At 37.4% G+C, this 22,643-nt stretch overlaps 1 protein-coding gene across 1 annotated transcript in view; it reads left to right on the forward strand.

Moving 5' to 3' along the window:
- Positions 1–22,643, forward strand: part of LOC101289454 (N-deacetylase and N-sulfotransferase 3) — a 157,520-nt gene that overhangs the window by 110,158 nt on the left and 24,719 nt on the right. Inside the window, exons 7-8 of the mRNA XM_012531333.3 lie at positions 16,165–16,347; positions 18,964–19,060. Of these exons, the coding sequence (XP_012386787.1) occupies positions 16,165–16,347; positions 18,964–19,060 (280 nt within the window). The remainder of the gene's footprint in view (positions 1–16,164; positions 16,348–18,963; positions 19,061–22,643) is intronic.

The following is a 22,643-nucleotide window of genomic DNA, read 5'->3' on the forward strand; positions in this document are numbered from 1 at the left end:
CTGATAATTTTCATTAAAGAAAATTTCTAATTTTCAAACTCCCTCAATTACTTCAGTATTTGTCTCTTTTATATCCTATTCTTCGTCCACCTGAACAGAGTGTACTGTAATTCAGTTCAGTTATGATGCTAACCACCTGGCATTAGCATCAGACTCCACAGGTTTAAGGGCCTGGTTCTCAAGAAAACTGCCTTTACTTCAGATGCCAGCCCCAAGTGGCCAGGGGATATGCCCCCATCCCCCGGCCACCCATACTTCTGACCAACTGGCTACAAATTCAGGTGTCCCCACTATCTCTTCAAGTTCAATAATTAGCTGGAATGACCCACAGAGACTCAGGAAAGCACTACAATTATGATTACAGTTTTACTATCAAGGATACACAGAGGGCAAGGTTTGGGAAAGAACACAGAGCTTCTTTGCCCGCTCATGGGGAAATCAGGGCATATCACCCTCCGGGCACATCGATGTGTTCACCAACCAAGAAGCTCCACTGACTTTCAGTATCCAGGGTTTTCATTGGGATTTCATTACATGGGCATGTTTCATTAAATCATTGGCCACATGATCGAACTCAATTTCCAGCCCTCTCCTTCTTCCTCTCCTTCAGAGGAGCTCAGTTTGATATCACATGGTTAAAGCTTCAAACCCTCTAATTACATGACTGGTCTTTCTGGCTTAGCCTATCCCTATTTGGAGTCATCTCATTAGCATGAGCTATGTAGGGTTCAAAGCATAAACTATTAGGACCCACCATGAATAACAAAGAACTTCTATCACTAGGGAAATTCTAAGGGATTAGAGTTTTCCTCCCAGGAACCAGAGACAAAGATCTGTCAAATTCTTTAGTAACAACAATCCTCAAGATGGTAAATAGCCAAAGATTTTTTTACCACTTCCCTTGCAAGACAAATGCTCCAGGCTCTCACTCTGAAATTTAGGATTTAACAGCTTTTATCTTTGGACCTCAGATGAAACTGAAACTAAAATAATTGCATTTTCACATCCTCTTAATTGTTCATTGGCTAAGCTGCATGATTATGCAAAAGCCAGCAGATCTGTGGCTTCTATGTTTGTCAGGCTGTGGCTTCTATGTTTGTCAGGCAGGGATAAGGGAATCTGGACTGAGTTTGGAAACTCAGAAGCCTCGGCCCCAGTCTGCATAGATGTACCACAGAGGCTTTCGCTCAAATGGGAGGTCCTGCCAGTTACCCAGGGTAGTGAAAGGGTGGCTAAGGCACCTCCTCACTCACAGAGCCTCTGTTCTAGTTCGAGTTTTGCAGAGTTTTGCACATCTCTCTCCCTCTTCTTTCCTAGCAAAACTCTCTCATAAAACTAGTTCTAAGGAGAAAGCACATGACACAAAAGAGTTTAATGAATTATTTTGTTACACTTGGTATTGAAAAAGAAGATGAACCCTTTTTTAAAAAAGTATTCATCTTCTCTGTGATGGATAATTTTACAAATTCCATGGTAGGCCAGGATAACATTTAACGCTGGATAAACATTATTGTAGATGTTTCTGGGAAGATACTTTTTGATGGGATAACATTTAAGTTAGTAGATTGACTAAATCAGATTACGCTTCATAATGTGTGTTAGCCTCATCTGATCATTAAAGGCCTGAATGGAAGAGGAAAGGCCAGAAAAAGAGGAAATTCTGCCAGCAGACTGTCTTTGAACTCAAACTGCAACTCTTCCCTTGTATGTCTCCAGCATATCCATCTACCATACACACACACACACACACACACACACACACACACACACACGCACATGAACTCGTCCTTTGGTTCTATTTCTCTGGAGAAAGCTAACTGTTTCACTCAATATTGTGTAATAACACAATATCAAGTGCCCATAATTGATTAGTATAAATGTGCTTTTATTCTACATACCAAAGAAATAAATTATACTTACCTGATCTAATCTAATAATGAGCATGTCGGTATTTATGGTCTGCATTATCACCTGAGCCCTCTGACCATGAAAGCGGAATGGTTACAAACCATCTCTAGGCCTTTACATTTCCCATGAAGTGCCTTGTTCTCTATCAATTTTTTTTTCCTGCATTCTTACTCAACTGGCAAATGAAATGAGGCACAAAGGAGTAAGGCTTTTATACTTTACTTCAAGGACAGTATGTATGAATCGCCAAATTTCTGTACAAAATATCCTATTGGTTTCTTATGTTTCTTAAGAAGTAACAATGCTAAAGAAACATGTAATGGGAAATAGCCACTCATTTACATCTCCAAAGCTCATTAAAGTGTAATTGAAACATAACGGATACATATGCTAAAGTGTATTTTTAAATGCCTATTGAATTTCAAGGAATACTTGAAGTGTTTTATCATAGTCATTGAATATTCTAGAAAGCATTTTACTTCATGTATATATGCAAACTAAAACATTTTTAATAGTCTCTATTCATTTTAATTATTTTATAAATAAGAAAAGCTTACCAAATTTAGTTCACTTTAAAAGGAAAAGAAATCAACTACCAAAAATTAGCATAATATGTAACATTTGAAATGATAAATCTCTGTCAATTAAAGTCAGTAAGTACAAGATTAAATCAAAATGGTAAATAATTTTATTATATATTTATTATAAAATATATAATTTTATAACATATATAAATGTGCATATATGTGTGTATACATGTGCATAGATGTGCATGTGTATTTAGATATATAGATCTATATAAATACAAAAAGCACTCTAAGATATTGTTACTTCTTATTAACTGGTTTTTTAATACCATTTAGAACTTAAAAGCAATGGATTTGATAAGTTTGGAAGGCAAGGACCGTTAGCTGAACTAACTCTTATATGAGTGCAGTTGTTTATAACAAGTTTAATCTGAAATTAGAGTCAACAAACCTAACGGTTTTGAGCATTCACTCACTCTATACCTGTATACAATTGCTTGGCCTCATATTAAAGTGGCTTTTAACTCCACTTTCTGTTAACGCCAAAAAAACTATCAATTCTAGAAATATTTATTTAATTTTGTTCAGTTTCTCTTTAATTTAATAATAGTAACGTTAATTTTTTTTTTTTTTTTTTTTGCGGTACGCAGGCCTCTCACTGTTGTGGCCTCTCGCGTTGCGGAGCACAGGCTCCGGACGCGCAGGCTCAGCAGCCATGGCTCACGGGCCCAGCCGCTCCGCGGCATGTGGGATCCTCCTGGATCGGGGCACGAACCCGTGTCCCCTGTATCGGCAGGCGGACTCTCAACCACTGCGCCACCAGGGAAGCCCAATAACGTTAATATTATCGTTGCTTCTATTTTCTATGTATCTAACATTTCTCTAAAGTTGAGCAGCCTTACCTCCCAATTTATAGTGATAACAGTTTACGTGTAAATAGGGAAGATTTTCACTTATGCAGATGGGCCTCAAGACATACAAACAGACACTCAAAGAGAAAGAGAAAAACTCAAGAGCATACACATACACACACACACACACACACACACACACACACACACACACACACACACACACACACACACACACACACACACCCCTACCCATTTGATCCTCTGTTTACAGAATGACAGACAAGTGAGTTCATTTTCCAGATAGAGTTAACTCATTCACGTATCATTTAAAAAAATAGAATGGATGTCTTGCTAGATACAGGAAACCTTTCCCTGCCTTCTAACTCGGCCTGTTCTGCACATGATTTGCTTATCTCCTTGTGCTCTAATGAACTGACATCCACAGAGTATAGGGCACTTTACATTAGATGGTTCCAGTCAGTGATGCTAATGTTCATATATCAGCTTTTTGTAGGTTTTTCTTTCTTCATCTTCAGAGATAAAGCTCAAGATATTAGCCATTTCTGGCTGCTATTCTCTGCCAGATATGTCAGTGTAATGCAGTGTGAGAGAGTCTAGGCTTTGCATCCAGATAGGCCTGGGTTTAGATACTAGCTCAGCTGTCTTCTAGGTATCTGGCTTGTCTGACTATAAAATAGGGATCATAATATCCGCCTCCTTATGCGTGATGAGATTAAAAATATATAATAGCCACCACATATTGAGCATGCAATATATATGTGTTCCTTGTCACCACCCTCTACAACATTCACACTAGAAACATTGCACCATCCTGCTTCTGACCTCTTCCTTCCTGTCATCTGTGATCTAGGCATCTACATAACCAGGAAGGTTTGAATTATGTCTGAACCAAAAGTCAATGATTATAATAGAAATGTTTATTAGAATAAATAATTCTAAGTGTACACTGACTATTAGCAGAATAAAGAACGTAAGTCTAAGGGCTGAGCAATTTTGACCTTTAAGTAGGTAATATTTGAGATGGTCCTTGAAAGGTGGATAGAATTTAGCCTGAAAGACACATAGGTAGAGAAACATTCTTTTTTTTTAAGTTTGTTTTTGTTTTTGTTTTGGCTGTGTTGGGTCTTCATTGCTGCGCGTGGGCTTTCTCTAGTTGCGGCGAGTGGGGGGCTACTCTTCGTTGCAGTGCGTGGGCTTCTCATTGCAGTGGCTTCTCTTGTTGCGGAGCACGGGCTCTAGGCGCGTGGGCTCTAGAGCGCAGTCTCAGCAGTTGTGGCACATGGGCTTAGTTGCTGTGCGGCACATGGGATCTTCCCAGACCAGGGATCAAACCCATGTCCCCTGCATTGGCAGGCGGATTCTTAACCACTGCTCCACCAGGGAAGTCCCAAGAAGCATCCTTTACAGAGGAAATGGATGCCTGGCCTAAAGCATGAGCATTCGGAGAACAAGGAGTAGTTCCATTTGTTCCTTAGAGAGTGTATGTGGGGGAAGATAAAACTCAAGAAGGAATATGGGCCTGTTTCATCAAGGATTCTGAGTGCCAGGTAAAGGAGTTTAACTTAGTGGAAAATAAGGAGTTGTTACTATTTTCTAAGCAAAGGAGTTTTGCTTTAGGAGGATTTTTCTGGTATTAGCATAAGAGATATAACAGAGTTGGGAGAAATAAAAGTGAACAGATCATTCAGGAAGTTATTAGAGTGGTTCAGGCAAAAAGTAACAGGGCCTAACCCTTACACATTGCTAGTAGGAGTGTAAAGTTGTACAATCTCTATGAAAAGCAACTTGGCAATATCTATCAGTATTACAGATGCACAAATTTTCCTCAGCAATTCTACCTGCAAGAATTTATGCTCAGATATACTTGCAAAAGAGTGAACTGATGCACCCACAAGGTTATTCATAGTAGCATAAAAATCACAAGGACTCATTGGATAATTAGAGCAATCCATACAATAGAATTATAGTACATCTATACATTAAGAATGAGGAAGTCTCTTATGCACCCATTGAACAATTTCCAAGATTTAAGTTTAAAAAAATCAAGGCATAAAACTGTGTGTCAGTTTGCTTCCATTTGTGTTTTAAAAATAAAGAAGAGGAGGAATACATATACATACTTGGTTTTGTATACATAGAATATTTCAGGAAGAACACACACACCAATGATGTTGGTGGCTTCTTGGTAAAAGAACTGAGTGACTGAAAGACAGGAGGAAGAAGAAGATTTTTTACTGTATACCTTGTTGTGCCTTTAGAATTTTATATGATGCAATATTACCTAGCCAAAATAAGTTTTAAAAGCAGTGAGGCCTAAAGTCAGAGTGGTAGCTATACGGTTAGAGAGAGAACGTATCAGAAGTTGGTAGTGAGGGATAAACTTTTATAAAGAAAGAATGTAGACGTCCAAGAACAGAAATATGTGGAAAGTCTAGTACTAGTTTGTGCGCTTTAAGCAGAGAGAAGTTAAGAAATCATGCATTGCAGCCTGAGCCTTTGGGGAATATAATTATCATCCCATCTTTACAGATGAAGCATCTGAACATGTGGAAGTTTACTGCTTCACCCAAAGTAACAAGTGAGTGTCACAGTGAAGGTCTATGTAAAGCTTTAAATGGGAGCGATATTTAGAAAAGTATAGAAAATTCCCTTCATAGTTGGAAGGGACGGGAGAAACCTGCCCTCCTCCCCTCTGCCTAGTAATCCACCAAATAAGGCAAATTTTCTTATTCAGCAGACACTATTCCCTAGACATTGGTGTTTAATGAAACCATTTCTAAAAACCCTTGCAGTTCTTTCAAAGTTCTGTCTGAGGCTTGCCTGATTGTAATGGTGATGGTGATGGTGATGGTGACGATAATATCCAGGCAAATATTTTTAGAATTTTCCTTTAAGTCACTATGAAAATGTTGACCTTAGTAGAAGATGGAATCGACACTTCAAATTTCATAACCTCATTAAATCTCCTTGTACCTGTTTATGTGTAGTTCTGGGTAGTTGCTGCTGTGTGAAAGGGTTGACAGTTTCAGAAAGGAAACATTTTAAAACTCCAGTTCTTCTTAAGCTGATTTACCTAATTCCTCAGATAATTCACTTTTAGAAAATGTAACTCCTCATTACATTACAGTCTTACTTATAGATTTGTATCTATAAATAAGTTATTTTAAAGGACTTACAGCTTAAAGCAATAATAAGAAACTAGACCAAATGTGGGGTTCCTACTACAATTATTTTTAAATAGGTACTTGGTTTAGTTACAATCTTTTATGACCTCATCACCTTTCAGAAACCTCTGTCATGGTATTGTTCTCACTACAGTTGAAAGAGGCCCTCCACCTGCTAGCAGCTTTGGCAGTAGGTGGCCTCTAGCTGTGCTGACTCATAAGGGTTTGGAATCCTTTCTATTTCTTCTCTTTACTCATCTCTTCAGAAATGCCCTTCTAGTTATCTTGCTTTTAATTAAGTTTCGTTAGGCACCTTAGCTGACTCTTCTATCTGGGTTGGTCTCCTTCAAAGCCCTGAAAGAACTACTTCACTTCTGCTGTCTTGTGCCAAACATTTTATTCTTAAAATGTCTTTTTTTTAGTCAAAATAGTAAGCTGTGGCCTGTGTAGGCCCAGTCGTCAAGCAAGCCCTGGTATTTTTCCTCTCATTGAAGGTATAGAGACCTCAGTGACTCGGTCAATACCTGGTGAGTGTTTATTCTTTAGTATTGTTCTTTCTTGTCCTCTGAGTTCTCACTGTCTTCATAAATTTCTGTACAAAAGAGATGCTCCCAAAATCTGTCCGCATTTTACAAATCACTTTATTAGAGGGCCTGCCTTAAAATAAATAATTAAAAAGAAAATTTTTAATGTTGTTGAATATTCAGAAATTTGACAACACTTAGTTCCTAGCTTTTAAAAACCTAGCTTTTCTCTACAAAATAAACGTACGTCTTTGGCATGGTTATTTTTTGCCCCCAGGGTGAATTCAGCTTTATGCGCAAACACAGCTAATTGAAATCTCCTGATGATGAAGCTGTTCTTTGTGATTACCTAAATGTAATTCATTCACATAGCCAAAATCAGATTTTCATGTGGGTCCATTTACTTGAAGGATTCTCTTTTTTTAATTCTGTCAGGTGTTTTTCCGTTAAATTAAACACCTTAAGGGAGGTTTAATTTCATCTCCTCTCTACATCTTCATTATGCTGTGGAGGCAGTGCTTTAAAACTGAGAAACAAAGTGTTTTCCACTAGGAAAAAAAAAAAATGGTTTTCATTGCAAAATTGAATATAACCTTTGTACTACATTGCTGCTTAAATAAGGATTTCTCTTAATTAATCATTTTTAAATCTATCATAAGCTGTAACTATTCATTATCCTGTCACTTTGTAAGTCTAATAGAACAAGAACAGCTGTTGTCTAGTCTCTAAATAACTGCAACAGAGTCTTTCAGAGTAATGCAGAGACAATATCAGAACAGCACACCCAAGGTACACAATGCAAAATTCACTGAAAATTGGTGGTCTGAGAGCTGTAAGCACTCTTGTGCGTGTAAACATTTGTTCAGCAGCTCAAGTAATGGCAATGCATTAAACCAATAGAATTACTTCCTCTGGTACCCAAAAGAAATGTTAAATCATTAGCTTGTAATAAAAGGGCTGAACTTGCAGTTCTGAATGTATAGCCAGAAAAATTAAGTGAGAGACATAAATGTTATAAGAAAGACAAATGTTCCAAGCTAAATTGCTTTAAATTACATTGACCTCATCACTGTACCTTTGAAACCTGTCCCTAATTGAGAGCAATTGATTTACCCCTCCAGCTCTCCTGTAAAGCCCATCAGATCCCAGATTGAAAATGTTAGGGGTCCCTTGCCAAATTATTCTGCAATTGAGCTTTCCTTTGAGATTCTTAAATGATGATTAAGGCACAAGCCAGGTAGAAAAACGGCACTTAATGAATTTAAGTCTTAAAAATGAAAGTGACATTTTTTTTTACTTCCATTGGGCAAGGTGATAAAATTAATGAAAATGATTTTTAGCGTAAAACAGTTGTAACAGCACAAAAATATGGAAGATATAAGCAACAAAGTGAGCTATGAGTGACACCAACCACCGTGAAAAAAATTTCAAATGTCTCACCCACGTCCCAGATCAAACGATCAAGTTTCTGGAAATAAGGAGAATTTGTGAGGAAGACTTTTGGAGAGAGTTGTGCTGTGCAGTGAGCATGATCCCCACCACTTTCTACCCACAGGAGAGCAGAGGGTGAAGGACTGCCCTGCTGCTCATCTCAGCTCTGGCGTGAGGGTCACCAGACCGGTCAGAGAGCTCCTGGTATGTGTTCCCAGAAGAGGGACATATTGGGCTGCTGTCTGCCTCATGACTCATAAAACTAAAGCATGAGAGAGAGATTGGCTAAAATGGTCTTTGTCAAAAGAGGAGGGAGCCACATCGAAGAGTATGTGCCCTCTTTTCCAAAGTCAGATCAAAGGCCCCTAAATCTCAGGGCCCAGCTGTAGAATTCTTAGTAGGAATGTTACCTGGGAATCTTTTTAAAAGGGCTCCTGACACGGAACTGAGGGAGGCACTAGCCTTGTAAAGGAAATTGCATTGCTGGGGGCCAGGAGGAATATCTCCAAAGATCTCAAATGGCTTTACGCATATGCCATCTTTTGACACATTATCAATCACGTAATAATCCCTGTCTCCCTCTCCCTCCTTCATCTCCATGTCCCAAACACTAAGGGATCAGAAGCCTCAGCTAGCAAGATGGAGAATAAAATCACCCACTGGAGAAGAATCAATCAGGCTCTCTTCCCAGCCTCTCTTGCAGATTCTCTCCTATACCAGGTCACAGCTTAGAGACAGGAGAAGATTTAATATTGCAACAAGTTTGGAGTTTTATTTTCTGGACCAGGAGATTTAAACTACTAAATCAAGACTGTGTTAGCAACCTAAAGCTGCATGAGAGCTCCCTGTTCACTGAAGAAACTAGGGAGGCCATGCTGCCTTCCCTAGCCTTCATCCAGGGATAAGGGGAAAACCGCCCACACTGAATAAACGTTAAAGGGACAGTGCAAAAAAGCGATGGGTTACTTTAATGATTATATCCCATGAATCTGAAGTGTTTAATGTATGAGTTACACAATGATTTTTAAGATTGCAGATGTTATATTTGGAGTTGCTCCCCTTTGGCAAGGCATTTTCAATGGAATGGTGGGAACAAAAGCCAGATGACAAAGGACTAAAAAGTGAATGGAAATGAGGAGTAAAGACAGCACGTATATGCTGCTCCTTTGAAGACCTTGGCTGGGAAGGACAGTGTCTAGAAAAGAAAAAAACTCGAGAGCCTAAGAAGAGAGAGACTCAAGCATGTTTTCAGGCATTAGGGAAGGACTAGTAGAGAGGATTAAAAATAGAGGAAAATACAGAAATATAAGTGATAGAATGAGATTTCTTGGGAGTTGAAAGTAGATGGGATAAAAAGCACTTGGAGATATATTAGTCTTGAAAACAAAATGGAACACTTCTGCCTGACACTGAAGGTGTCAGGAGGAATTTTTAGAAGACATATGTCTATGGAAAGGGGTAGGAAGTTGAAAGAGTTCCTGCCTCATGACCGTTACTCCTCATTAATCATGGGGACAAACTAGGGAGATTAGGGAGAGTGAAGACTGAGCAAAAGGCCTCAGAGAAGAATGAGAGTTTGAAATAGCTGCTGAAGGAAACTGAAGAGCAAGGAGATAAAGAATGAATAAAAAGAGTAGCCAGTAGTATGGAGGATTCCATTGAAATTGGGGACCGTGTGCTTACGTGACCTGAATAGCTCCCGTTGTATATTTTTTTCTCTAGCTGTGCTGAAAAGTTCATATGTGGGTGTGAAGAAATTGAATGGAAAATTAATCCAAAGTCTCAGACCTGCAGAGCATTGAAAGCAAAAAGAAGGTTGGGAATCTGAGGGTGATAGTGGGAGAGAAGTTCAAATTATTGACCCTAGAATCTTGCCTGGTGGAGGCAGTGATCATCTGATCACTATCAGATGAACATTGACAGATGCAGAAAAAAAGGAAGGGATTAAGAGACTAGAGGTATAGATAAGGTTGATGAGCTGCTGGAAGGAAGCTATAAACGAGAAATGATGTTCCTGCAAAACCATAGTAATATAACAACAAAAGCAATATTTATTAAGCAATTACTATGTGTCAAGCAGTGCTTTAAATGTTTTATTACATTTAATCATCAGAACAACCGTGTGAGGTAGTTACTATTATTCTGCCCCTTTTTTTCCTTTTAATTAAGTAAATTAAAGTACTGAGAGTTTAAATAACTTCTTAAGTCAGTATGTGGCAGAGCCCACTTTCTTAACCACCATGCAGGTCAAAGTTAAAGTCCTAAAGATATCGGTTTTTTACAAAGAAAGGAAGTTTCACAGGAAACAGAAGGAAATGGGTGGTAAAAAAAAAAATAAACGGAGACTGGGAGGCCAGAGTTCCGCGGAAAGAGTACAGAGCGACAGGGACAAAGTCGGAAGAGACAAGAATAAATCCTTGAGGAGGGTCACAATTTGAATGGTGCTAAAGGATTACCAGAATGAATGGCACTGTAAAAACAATTGACCCTAGATTTCCCAACTTTTTAAGCAAGATTATTGGTGCCAACTCAAGGCACATACTATATATCATAGGCAGCTCAGAGAATAAAGTTGAAAAAGGCCCCATGCCAGCCCCCAAGGAACTTACAATCTAGACACAAATAAAACAAGCACTTTTTAAAAGCATAATACAAGTCAGAGTAAGAAAATGTCAGAAAGACTAAACTGTAATGCTCTGGGGCTCAAATTTTTTAAAGATTTCATTTGCCTAGAAAGATCTGAAAAGGTAGATGTGACCCTGTGGATACCTAGGACAGACAGAAGTAGAAAAGTGAGGCAGTGTATTCTAGAGAGAAGAAACTGCATAAACAAAGCATTGAGGTAGGTGAGTCTAGGGAACACTGGGGAGCAGCAAGCAAAGCAACTGACTGGTACCCGGAGCACCGATAAGATTGGAAAGGTAACCTGAGATCATGGTGTAATTTAGGGTGACATCCTGAATTTTACTTAGTTCAGAAAGCAGTGAGGAACTATTAGATGGTTTGAACTGGGAAATTATAGAATTGGAGGTTCAGGCCCAATGCCTCATTAAAAGAGTCTTCTCCTCAGAATTTTTAGCTTATTTTCCAGAAAGAGACAAACTCATGTAATGAAGTACCATTCTTGACAGTGATGAAACTCATATATTTTTCATGGTAATAAAACTTGCACAGTTTGATCACTACCCCATAAAAATAAACTGTTTTCCTTATTTTTCCCCTAAAGAAGTTACAGTATGCTTGTCCTCTTCCAGACAATATTTTAAATGCTATGAAATAAAGTAAAAATGAACATGAAAAGCAGCCTATTAAATAGAGACGTTATAAGATAATATGTATCTGAGAGGTACATGAGGAAACAGAGAAGAATTTTGCTTTGGTAAAAAAACAACAAATGGGCTTCCCTGGTGGCGCAGTGGTTGAGAGTCCTCCTGCCGATGCAGGGGACACGGGTTCGTGCCCCGGTCCGGGAAGATCCCACATGCCGCGGGGCAGCTGGGCCCGTGAGCCACGGCCGCTGAGCCTGTGCGTCCGGAGCCTGTGCTCCACAGCGGGAGAGGCCACAACAGTGAGAGGCCCGCATACCGCAAAAAAAAAAAAAAAAAAAAAAAAAAAACAACAATAACAACACAGGATTGAAGGGGATTTAGGAACCAATTGCGCATGTCTATACGGACCAGTTCTCTTTTTGGCAATCTTCTACGTGTCTCCACACATATGTCAGCAGTGCAGAAGCCCTCCAAAGGCATAGCCAAGGGCACTTACCAAATTGTACCTTGTGCCATGGTTAGCTCTAAGCCTAGAACATCAAAATATTCATAAACTTTACATGTTCTTTTTTGTAAAATGTATTCAAAAGGATCACTACAGAAAAGCTGATGGCTTTTGGTGAACAAAATCTTTTCTATGGGAATAAACAATGGGTTTGGCCAGTTTTCCTCAAATCATATTCCAGTGGCACCTGCATCTGGACAACTAGGGATGATCCTCTAAAATGCAGGTACCAGGCCACCCTCCAGATCTAGAAAATCAGAATCTCTGAGTGTAAGACCTGGTGATCTGAACTTTTATAAACTTCCTAGGTGATCTGTATATATGCTAAGGCTTTTGAACCTTTGGTCACCTGGAAGGATACCAAACAAAACAAAACTGGTTGGCTAAAGGATGGAGGTAGGAGGAAAAAGTTTTTTCACTGTAAACTCTTTTGTGTCTTTTGAATTCTAAATTTTTTCACAAAAAAAGACTTAAAAAGAATGAGCATCATATTTATATTTGCACCCCTCCAGAACCAATCGGAGCATCTGGCAAATAGGATAAGAAAAATGTTTGTGGATTTTAACTAAGCAGCATGGTCATAAATGGCATCGTTTATAGTAAATATTATAAGTAACATACTTTTTTATACCCTAACTTCCTCTCCCCTCCCCCCTGACCATCTCAAAACAAACAGAATAATTACTGCATTGTCAACTGCTTTTGCACCAGGACCCATGTTTCGCTCCTACTCTTCTTGGTAGTGATTCGTCCATCTCCAATACCTGGAACTTATCAGAGACTGGAAAGTATAGATAAAGCTTCCCACATCTTTCTCTTAGCCATGCTTTTACAACTGTTAAAAAAAGTATCTGTTTCCTTTCTCATAAATGCCAGTATATAAGATATTTGGCATTTACCATTTGCCTTTTATAGAAAAAAAATCATAGATAAGTATCTTGTTATACAAATCTATGTTTATCAGGCTAGAATTTTTTTCAGCTGTTAATCAGATAAACTTTATGTCTTTGGCAGTTCCCAATGATTTGAGTTTTAAGCGGCTGATTAGTCTTTTGGGTAACAAGGAGAATTACTTACAGTTTGCTTACAGCAAAAAACTGTTATAGAAATGCAATTGTAACTTCTTTTGACATTTTCCTTCTCATTGGATTCTGCATGTACAGTAAAGATAACTTATTTTGACACATTCAATCCTTTTTTAAAAAACAAAACAAAACCCCTTAGTTCTGAAACACTCTTAAAATTATAAAGGCATCTTCTTTAGCAAACGACTAATATCTACTTTCCCTGAAATGGCAACCTTTTCAAGCTGCTTCTTTGTTTCTTTCTATTCCATGCAGACATTGCTGTCAGGTGAGGAAGTGCCAAGAAGTAAGGTGACACTATAGTTGTCACAGATCAGAACAGAAGAAGAAATACTATTTGGAAAGCAAGCTAATTTTTGACCAAAGCCTTCTCTTTATATATCTGTTCCCACCTGTGCTGTTGCTTGTCGTGCATACCTTCCTAACAAAAATAATAAGAAAACTTGGAGAGGTGACATGTTCAGCAAAAGATATGTACAATGTTCCATGTGTACAGAGAATATTGTGATTCACCCCCCAATAAAAGTTTAAAAAGAAATTGAAGTGTTTTATGTCCTGAACAATTATATATTCCTTTTATGGCCTTGTATTTCTTTAGGAGCACAAAACAAATCCCAGGCTTGAGTCGAAAGCCTAAAAGTATCACGAGGTGACATGCATTATAAAACCATCGCTTTAAAGCAGTCCTTTTGCTTATGGTACACTTTGTATTATGTTAAAGTTGATATACAAAAATAGAATTGAAAACCTAGGAAAGTTTCCCTGGTTGGAGGTTAAGTAGCTTTTCTTTTACAGGATTAAGTTCAACACCTTATAAGTATTACCTTAATTCTTGCCAGTCAGGTTCGGTTTCAGCAAAAGCGATGTCATCAACCAGCTCATACTCACTTTGGGCCACTTCTGTTTTTACCAGAGAGAGAAGCATTTTTTACTTTCTACACTCATACAAGTAAAAAAGTGGCACTCTGCTTTAAATGTCACAGCATAAAATGCTTTCCAAGGTTGAAAAGTAAATTCAAAGGGATGTCAAATGTATTAGTATCAGAAAGTCAAACAATATCTCTAAGTTTTTCATTTTCTGTCCAATGCAGATACTAAAGTAAAATATAGACACAGATTTTTTAATAAATCTTTCAGAAAAATAAAGCGATAAATTTGAATTAGTGGCTAACTAGGTTAACATATTTTTTTTACATTGTATGAAAAAAATTTAATAGAAAGGCATTTGAAGTATCATTTTGCCATTGTTATTGGGCCACACTGAAAAATGTAGCATATAAAACAAATGATGAAAGACTGCTTCAAACGGTTATCAGGAAAGAACTTCCAAATCTAAGTATGATTTTCTTAAATCGCTCAATAGACTACTGTTTTGATAAATTTTGGAGGAAACAAAGGAGGGGGTGAGAAAGGTCAAACAATTGAAGCTACTATAAAAAATAACCAGAAGGTTAGGTTTTAAAAGTCTCATTTTTCACAAATACCCCAAATGGTAAGCTGAAAGTCTTACTTATCAATTCCATGACTGCATCAGTCTGCTGGTAGCTATTTAAAATCACCCTTAAAGTATTTTGTCTGTGAAAGTTCTAAGATTTAAAATATATTCAGGCAGAGTGAATAGAAACACGATTAAATATTCTTGATCACACTTGAAGCTTTTCATGTTAAAGTCTGTGATTTGTTCTATATAATATAGGATTTTACTGCTTCCTTTTATTCATAGTTGTAAGTAATTATATTTTTTCTGATTTTTTTATATCAAAACTTTCTCTCATCTCCGCCACTTAACCTCAATAAATTTTCTTAAATACTTCTCTCAGCCAGTCTCTTAATGAATGAACCTATTATATTCATTATTATGATGATTATAATAACCATTATTACTGTTCATTCATATGACATTATATATTTTAGGAGCATACTATTATCCCATGAATTACGTTTATGATCTCTTTATAGTAGCATAAACGCCACAGTGGTTTTCATTACCATTGAAAATCTCATGCAGAATTATTTCCATTTGTCAACACTAACCAACAAAAGCTATTTGCATTCACTTTAAGCAGTAGCTTTAAAAATGCCCATTCTACATTCCTGACCAATTGAATTAAACCTAAAGAATTCAAATTTATTTTATTATAAAAAGATCCCCATGTTTGCTATAATTTTTTTTCAATGTGTGGATTCAATCCAGGACACCTGCTTCCATAGGAATAGTTTATCTAGCCGAGCACTGAAAACTTTTCTTAAAGGAGGTATTTGATATTGGAAATAGTAGACTCAATAAATATGGAAAAGGGTTTCAGAGTGTCATTGATGGAAAATAGTTGATAGTTCTTTTAGTAAAAATTCATTCACTAGTCCTTTGTCATTATGACCTCTAATAAATACAAATCAGAGGCTATTCAGTTAATGCTAATAATCACAATTCATTGATTATTTATATCCATTAATTCTACATACTATGTTACAAATCAGATTAAGTTGATTGAAATTACAAAATCCCAACCTCCTGCTGCCTCACATTATGAATAGTTCACATATCATGAAGCCACTATGTGTGAACATCTAGGATGTGTTATTCAGCATCAGTCAAATTGCACCAACGTGGGTCGGTGGCAGTTGGACTCATTTTTTGTTATGAAATACATTAAAACCTTAGGAAAAAAATGCTCACCAAGTCTTGCTAATAACACATCCTCCAGAGTGCATTAATATAATGAGAGTATTTGAGATATGTCCAAAATTCAAAAACATTTCATGAACTGAAACCCTGTGCAAAGACTTCTTAAGAAAAACTAGCATTGCTGTGATTGCACTGCCCCCTACGGTTAAAATAACTTGTGTTCACACTGAAGTTCATTTGCCTTTTTCAGATCAGCATTTTCATGACCCATTTGTCTAACTATGGGAATGACCGACTGGGATTATATACATTTGTCAATCTAGCCAACTTCGTGCAGAGCTGGACCAACTTACGACTTCAGACTCTGCCTCCAGTGCAGCTGGCTCATAAATATTTTGAGCTCTTTCCTGATCAAAAAGACCCTCTCTGGCAGGTAAGATTGGGTCAACGACTGGTATTATTAATGAATCCCACAAACATATCTTGGAGTTTCATGAGGTAATCCAAATCTGAAAAGTGAAGACATCCTGGGGAAAAAATAACACGTTTTGTACGTTAGTAGATTTGAGAAACTTCATAGTGGGCCATATTCTCTGTTCCTGTGCCCATTAGAAACTATGGAATTCTGAAAGCTCAGTGAGAGGTTCAGTGGATACAGTGTTTTGAATCAGGATTGAGGGATCAATTTGCAGATTGCAATAGGCTGAAAGAGCAGAAGATGGTTTAGGTGTGTATTAGACAGGTAGCCAGCTGGTCAGCCTTGAGCACATCACCTCTCATGACTAAATGACATTACAGGGGTAGGTGAGAAGAGTTCAGAACTGACATCTGCTTCTGAACCACGAGGTACACCAGCAGCTGCAGAATATAGTCAGCTTTCAAAAGTATTATTGGGAATTACTTTGGACATGAGGAAAGTGTTTAGCGACAAAATCACTGAGCTTCTTAAGAGAAAATGTCACATAAACATGGCATATTCAAACTGTTCCGGGCATGACCCAGATTTCAAAGCTTACACTCTCATGTGTCTAGAATTGCAAAAACATACTTTGAGCTTAGATTCCCCACACCATGATCTGGGGAAAGTAATAATCTTTAGCAAATAACTACATAGTGCTTATTACATGTCTGACTGGGTTCTTTACATATGTTCATTCATTTAATCCTCACAACTACCCTTTGAGGTAGGTATAGTTATTATCGCCATTTTACAGATGAAGAAACTGGGGCACAGAAAGGCTGAGACACTTAAGCAAGGTCATACAGCTGCTATGTGACAGAGTGGGAAAGAATTCCAGGCCACTGCGCTCTGAATCAATGTTCTAAATGAGAGTTACTGACAGAACTGATGGTATAATAATAATGATCTTCAGAAGCAGAATTCAGTAAATTTCACAGATTGAAGTTACAGTAAGCTCTGCACTTATATTCTATTCATTTAGCTCTGAACTTGAGCTAATTGCCTCGTGGGCACAAACAGATAACCCCAAGAAGAAACGTAACTACACATTTTAGTAGGTTAAAGTTGGTGGTTATAAAATTATCACTGCATATTATTTTGCAGTTAAGATTTTAAAACACCCATCTTTTTATGTTAACCACTACAGAACATCACCAGGCGTTAGCCACTGGAAAGACATGAAACTTTCCTGCTAATTTAACACCTTATTTTTATTTTTATTTTTTTATTTTTATTTTTTCTTTGCGGTATGCGGGCCTCTCACTGTTGTGGCCTCTCCCGTTGCGGAGCACAGGCTCCGGACGCGCAGGCTCATTGGCCATGGCTCACGGGCCCAGCCGCTCCGCGGCATGTGGGATCTTCCCGGACCGGGGCACGAACCCGTGTCCCCTGCATCGGCAGGCGGACTCTCAACCACTGCACCACCAGGGAAGCCCAACACCTTATTTTTAAACTGAAATCATTATTATTTCAGGTGAAACCACTTTTTTTCTAGACCAACAGCCAAAAAGAATACCCTTACTTTAATCTTAAAATCTGTTGCTTATGCTAAATAAGCAGGTTTATTTAACTGCACGTATCTATAGCGTTAATTGAATAGAAATAGAATGTCCTATTTACCTATTCCTGAATAATATTAAAAGGTGCTGTTAATTCTTTACATAATATGCACTTAGAGGTTAAAATTAAGGATGTTCTAGATACATCTTGCACAGTGGGTTTGGTTTAACTACTATAGACCAAAAGCAGATTCCCTAAGGTAGTAATTCACCCTCATTTTACCCTTTCACTGAAATTTAGTGCTTTTTAGCATCACAGTCTGTAAAGTTATAGTTTTAGACATACATACTGACCTTTGAAGGCAGCTGAAAGGAATCTGCTGTCTCTTTAAATATTATTACAGCCAGATCCATCTCCCTTTAAAGCATAGCAGGAAAGCTCAAAGTTACTTAGAATAAAAGTCTGACACCTTAAATTTCAGTTACTTACTGAATGCTGAGAGTGTATCTTCTTTTAGGTTAGCGCAAGCACAGTCTCTGCCCAACAAGCTCATTATTTTAAAACTTACACCACACAACCCACAATTAAGACATAGAACTGCCAATAGCAGAAAAAATATTAAACCTGCAGTGCTATGAAGCTTTTTTCCCATAATGGAAATGTCTCCCCTCCCTCACCTCCTCAGTAGACACTCAACTTCATTATGGAAAGGAGTTCTTTGAAATCTTCCATGATGCCACTTCAAGACCTTCACTAAAAGAAGAAGACAGAGCTTCCCTGGTGGCGCAGTGGTTGAGAGTCCGCCTGCTGATGCAGGGGACACAGGTTCGTGCCCCGGTGCGGGAAGATTCCACATGCCGCGGAGCGGCTGGGCCCGTGAGCCATGGCCGCTGAGCCTGCGCGTCCGGAGCCTGTGCTCCGCAACGGGAGAGGCCACAACAGTGAGAGGCCTGCGTACCACAAAAAAAAAAAAAAAAAGAGACACATAGCCTTGTTTCCTGGTATATCTTTTCAAGGACAGAATTTGAAAAACTCTAACACACAATGGGCACCCACAAAAATACATCTCTATTTTCTTCTCCTGTTTAGAATCCTTGTGATGACAAACGCCACAGAGACATTTGGTCTAAAGAAAAAACCTGTGATCGCTTACCAAAATTCTTGGTAATAGGACCCCAGAAAACTGGTGAGAAATTTTTATGTTATAATTAACCAAACTGTAAAAATCCTGATGAGAAGACAGTGAATTCATGTCACAATGACTTCTCAAACTGCCTATAAATATTGATGAATGAATAACATTTTATTCTCTGACATAATCTTTGTTTAGCTCAATAATGTGTTTTTTAAAGTAAAAAGGATGAAAATAGATGTCACACAGTTTGAATATCCAGCAGTCAATTTGGTGGCAAAAGTTATGTTTTTTCCAAAGACCTTAATTGAAAAGTGGTGTTATTAAGATTTCTAAAATCAAAACTAATCACGTGTTTGGAGAGTGACTGACAGGATTTCATCAAAAGTCAAGATGGACACATGTAAGTACCTATAACTCTTCCGGAAATTTAGCCTCTTCCTGCCATCTTCCTGATATAGTTTATTTCTAGACTATTTCTTGCAGAAATGACTATTTTCTAAAAGTCTATAAAAGATGTTTGACAAGCAGAATTCCTAGACATAAACAAAACTTTGTGCTAAGAAAGATATTTATTCATACCCAGGAGAAATCTTTGGCACCTTTTCTTAAATTGGTGTGCAATTTTTTTCCTTAAACTTCTTGTCTCTGTAAGAATCAGTATTAAAATGAAGCCCAGTGGAAGCTTTAAAATGCCAGACATTCAAACTGTATCCTGCATGATAAATTATTTGGGGCTTTTCATTTCTAGCTTCACCGAAAACAGCCATTTCAACCCTTCCTAAGGGGAATACATTCCCTTTCCTCATTTCTCTAGAAATAACCGGGGAGAATTCTACGTAATGCACACAGTAAGTTTAGCCTATTCGTTTTCTCAGTCCCATTTACAAATATCAATCTGAAAACAATAATAAATATGACAAATAGTTATCTTATCCTTATTTATTTCACTTGTCCTTATCTATTTAAAGTCAAGAAGCAACTAGAAACACATTGAAAGTCTCTTTAGCAAACTCCCACTGTCATCACATAGCTTTGTCATTAACAATCACATCTCTCTGAAGCTTGGCAGATCAAGTTTGCCTCAGAAAGCCCTGCAGGATATGCTTCTTGTGTTGTGCTAGATATGCAGACATTTTAATATCATAGATGACATAATTACTTGTCATCTTCAACTCATCTGGGTTTCCAAATGTTTACGTTACAGTTTGTAGATGACATTTACCTTTGGAAGGGGATTTTTATCTTCTTTTTATAGAAATTGAATTTTTTCCCAGTTTTATAGAGGTATAATTTACACACAGTAAAATTCACCCATTTTAAATGCACAGTTTGATGAATTTTAGAAAATTGCACACAGTGGTATAACCACTACAACATTAAAGATTTAGAACACTTCTGTCTCCCTAAAAAGTTTCTCCATGTCTTTTTCTTCTGAGTCCTTGTGGGATTTTTTTTTTAATTCAAACAGAGAGTCACAAAAATTATAATCATCCTCATCAGTTCACTCAGTCCCATGTAATTAATTTTTTTTTCATCTTGATCTTTTGTTAGCACTTTTATGAATTCATCAGTTTTCTATTAGAGTTCTGAAAATGCTTATTCATTCAGGTCAGCAGTATAGTCAGTTACCAGAAACCTGTACTTGTCGGAGTCTTTTCCATGATCTCCATGTCTTTTTCTCCCCCATCCTCAGCCACAGCCGCTTTCCGCCACTATAGTTTTGCCTTTTCTAGAATTTCACATAAATGGAATCATAAAATATGTAATCTTTTGTGTTGGACTTCTTTCACTTAGCATATTGCTTTTGAGATTCATCCATATTGTTGTATATATTGATATTTTATGAGATTATTTTTTAAATGGACAAACATATCTTCTTATATCAGTTCCATAAAAATTAATTGGCTTCATTTTTATCTTTAGTTTTGCCAAAAGTATTTTTCTGAATAATTTTGCACGAATGTATAGTCATCTGGATATTCAAATATTTTTAGTGTTGAAACTAACAAAAATATAAAAACTGAAGCTTTTTTTGACCATGTGTATCTATGATTATGCAGTTGAGATACACACACACACACACACACACACACACACACACACACACACAGGACAGTTTATTCAGACCCAAGAATATGAGTAGATAAAGACAGAATTCAAACACCACAACTTAACAATTTTTTGACCACTGATAAATTACAGTATGCCTTTTACTGACTATGCAAATGATTAGATCTTATTCATTTTTTGTTTGTCTTATTAATGCTCATCATGCTAGTAAAAGCAAATAACATGGTTTAATACAATTCTTAAAAATAAAATTCAGAAAAGAATGTTATCAGTTGATCTGAGAATGGAATTAATCTATTTTCTTTTTTCACATTGTAATAGCTATTCTTTCTGTCTTTACAAATACTATATTCTTTTCAATTTTTAAAAAATGCATTACTGAACTCTCTCTCAATAAAATTATTTTCAAAAATACCTTACTAATATTTAGATATGGAGCTATTTAGGTACTTTCATGTAGATTATCTCACTTGACCCTCATAGAGTCCTGACAGCTAAGTATTTTCTTCCCCACTACACAGAGAAGAAAACTAAGACCCAGATTAGATATTTTTGTTCAAGTTCACACAGCTGGTAAGTGCTGGAAATAAAACTCTTGATCCTAGAAGTTATCGGACTCTAAAGATCATGCTCTAGGACTTCCCTGGTGGCCCAGTGGTTAAGAATCTGTCTGCCGATGCAGGGGACACAGGTTCAATCCCTGGTCTGGGAAGATCCCACATGCCGCAAAGCAACTAAGCCTGTGCTCCACAACTACTGAGCCTGCGCTCTAGAGCCCACGTGCCACAACTACTGAAGCCCACGTGCCACAACTACTGAAGCCCACACGCCTAGAGACTGTGCTCTGCAATGAGAGAAGCCACCGTGATGAGAAGCCCACGCACCGCAACAAAGAGTAGCCCCCGCTCACAGCAACTAAAGAAAGCCTGAGCACAGCAACGAAGACACAACGCATAAAAAAATTTAAAAATAAATAAATTAAATAAATAAATAAAGATCATGCTCTAGAAAGCTTTACTATGGATTTCAAGTAATGGAACATTTTTTTTCCCAATAAGTTTTAGATTTTGTCCCATATTTCTTCTAAGTCAGTGATTCTCAAAGTGTGCTAAATCAGAAACTGGGATAGAGCCCAGCTCTCTGGTTTTTAATAGCCTCCAGGTGAATATGATGCATGCTAAAGTTTGAGAAGCACTGTTTTAAGTCAAGTTTATGAAGAACATTTTTACCTTGTATATCGTAGGTTATCTGTGATTGTAGATAAAATATTCATTGTTTGGCTCAGATATAATCTAGGAACACTGCCTCTTCCAATTCATTGTTTTAGAGAATATTGCTGTTGACAGTTATTTTAACAAATCTATATGAGTACCTGTGATGTGCCATTCTCTTCCCAAAACTGCAAATTTTGTCATGTCACTAACAAAGGGCACCAATTATTTTTCAAATTTAGCAATTTAAACAATTTTGGCACTACTTTTTATAGGTATGTAAGTGCATTCAAACTTAAACTGGTTAAAAGTTTAAATTCTGGGGCTTCCCTGGTGGGGAAGTGGTTGAGAGT

This window comes from Orcinus orca, chromosome 4, assembly GCF_937001465.1.
Source record: "Orcinus orca chromosome 4, mOrcOrc1.1, whole genome shotgun sequence".
NCBI lineage: Eukaryota > Metazoa > Chordata > Mammalia > Artiodactyla > Delphinidae > Orcinus > Orcinus orca.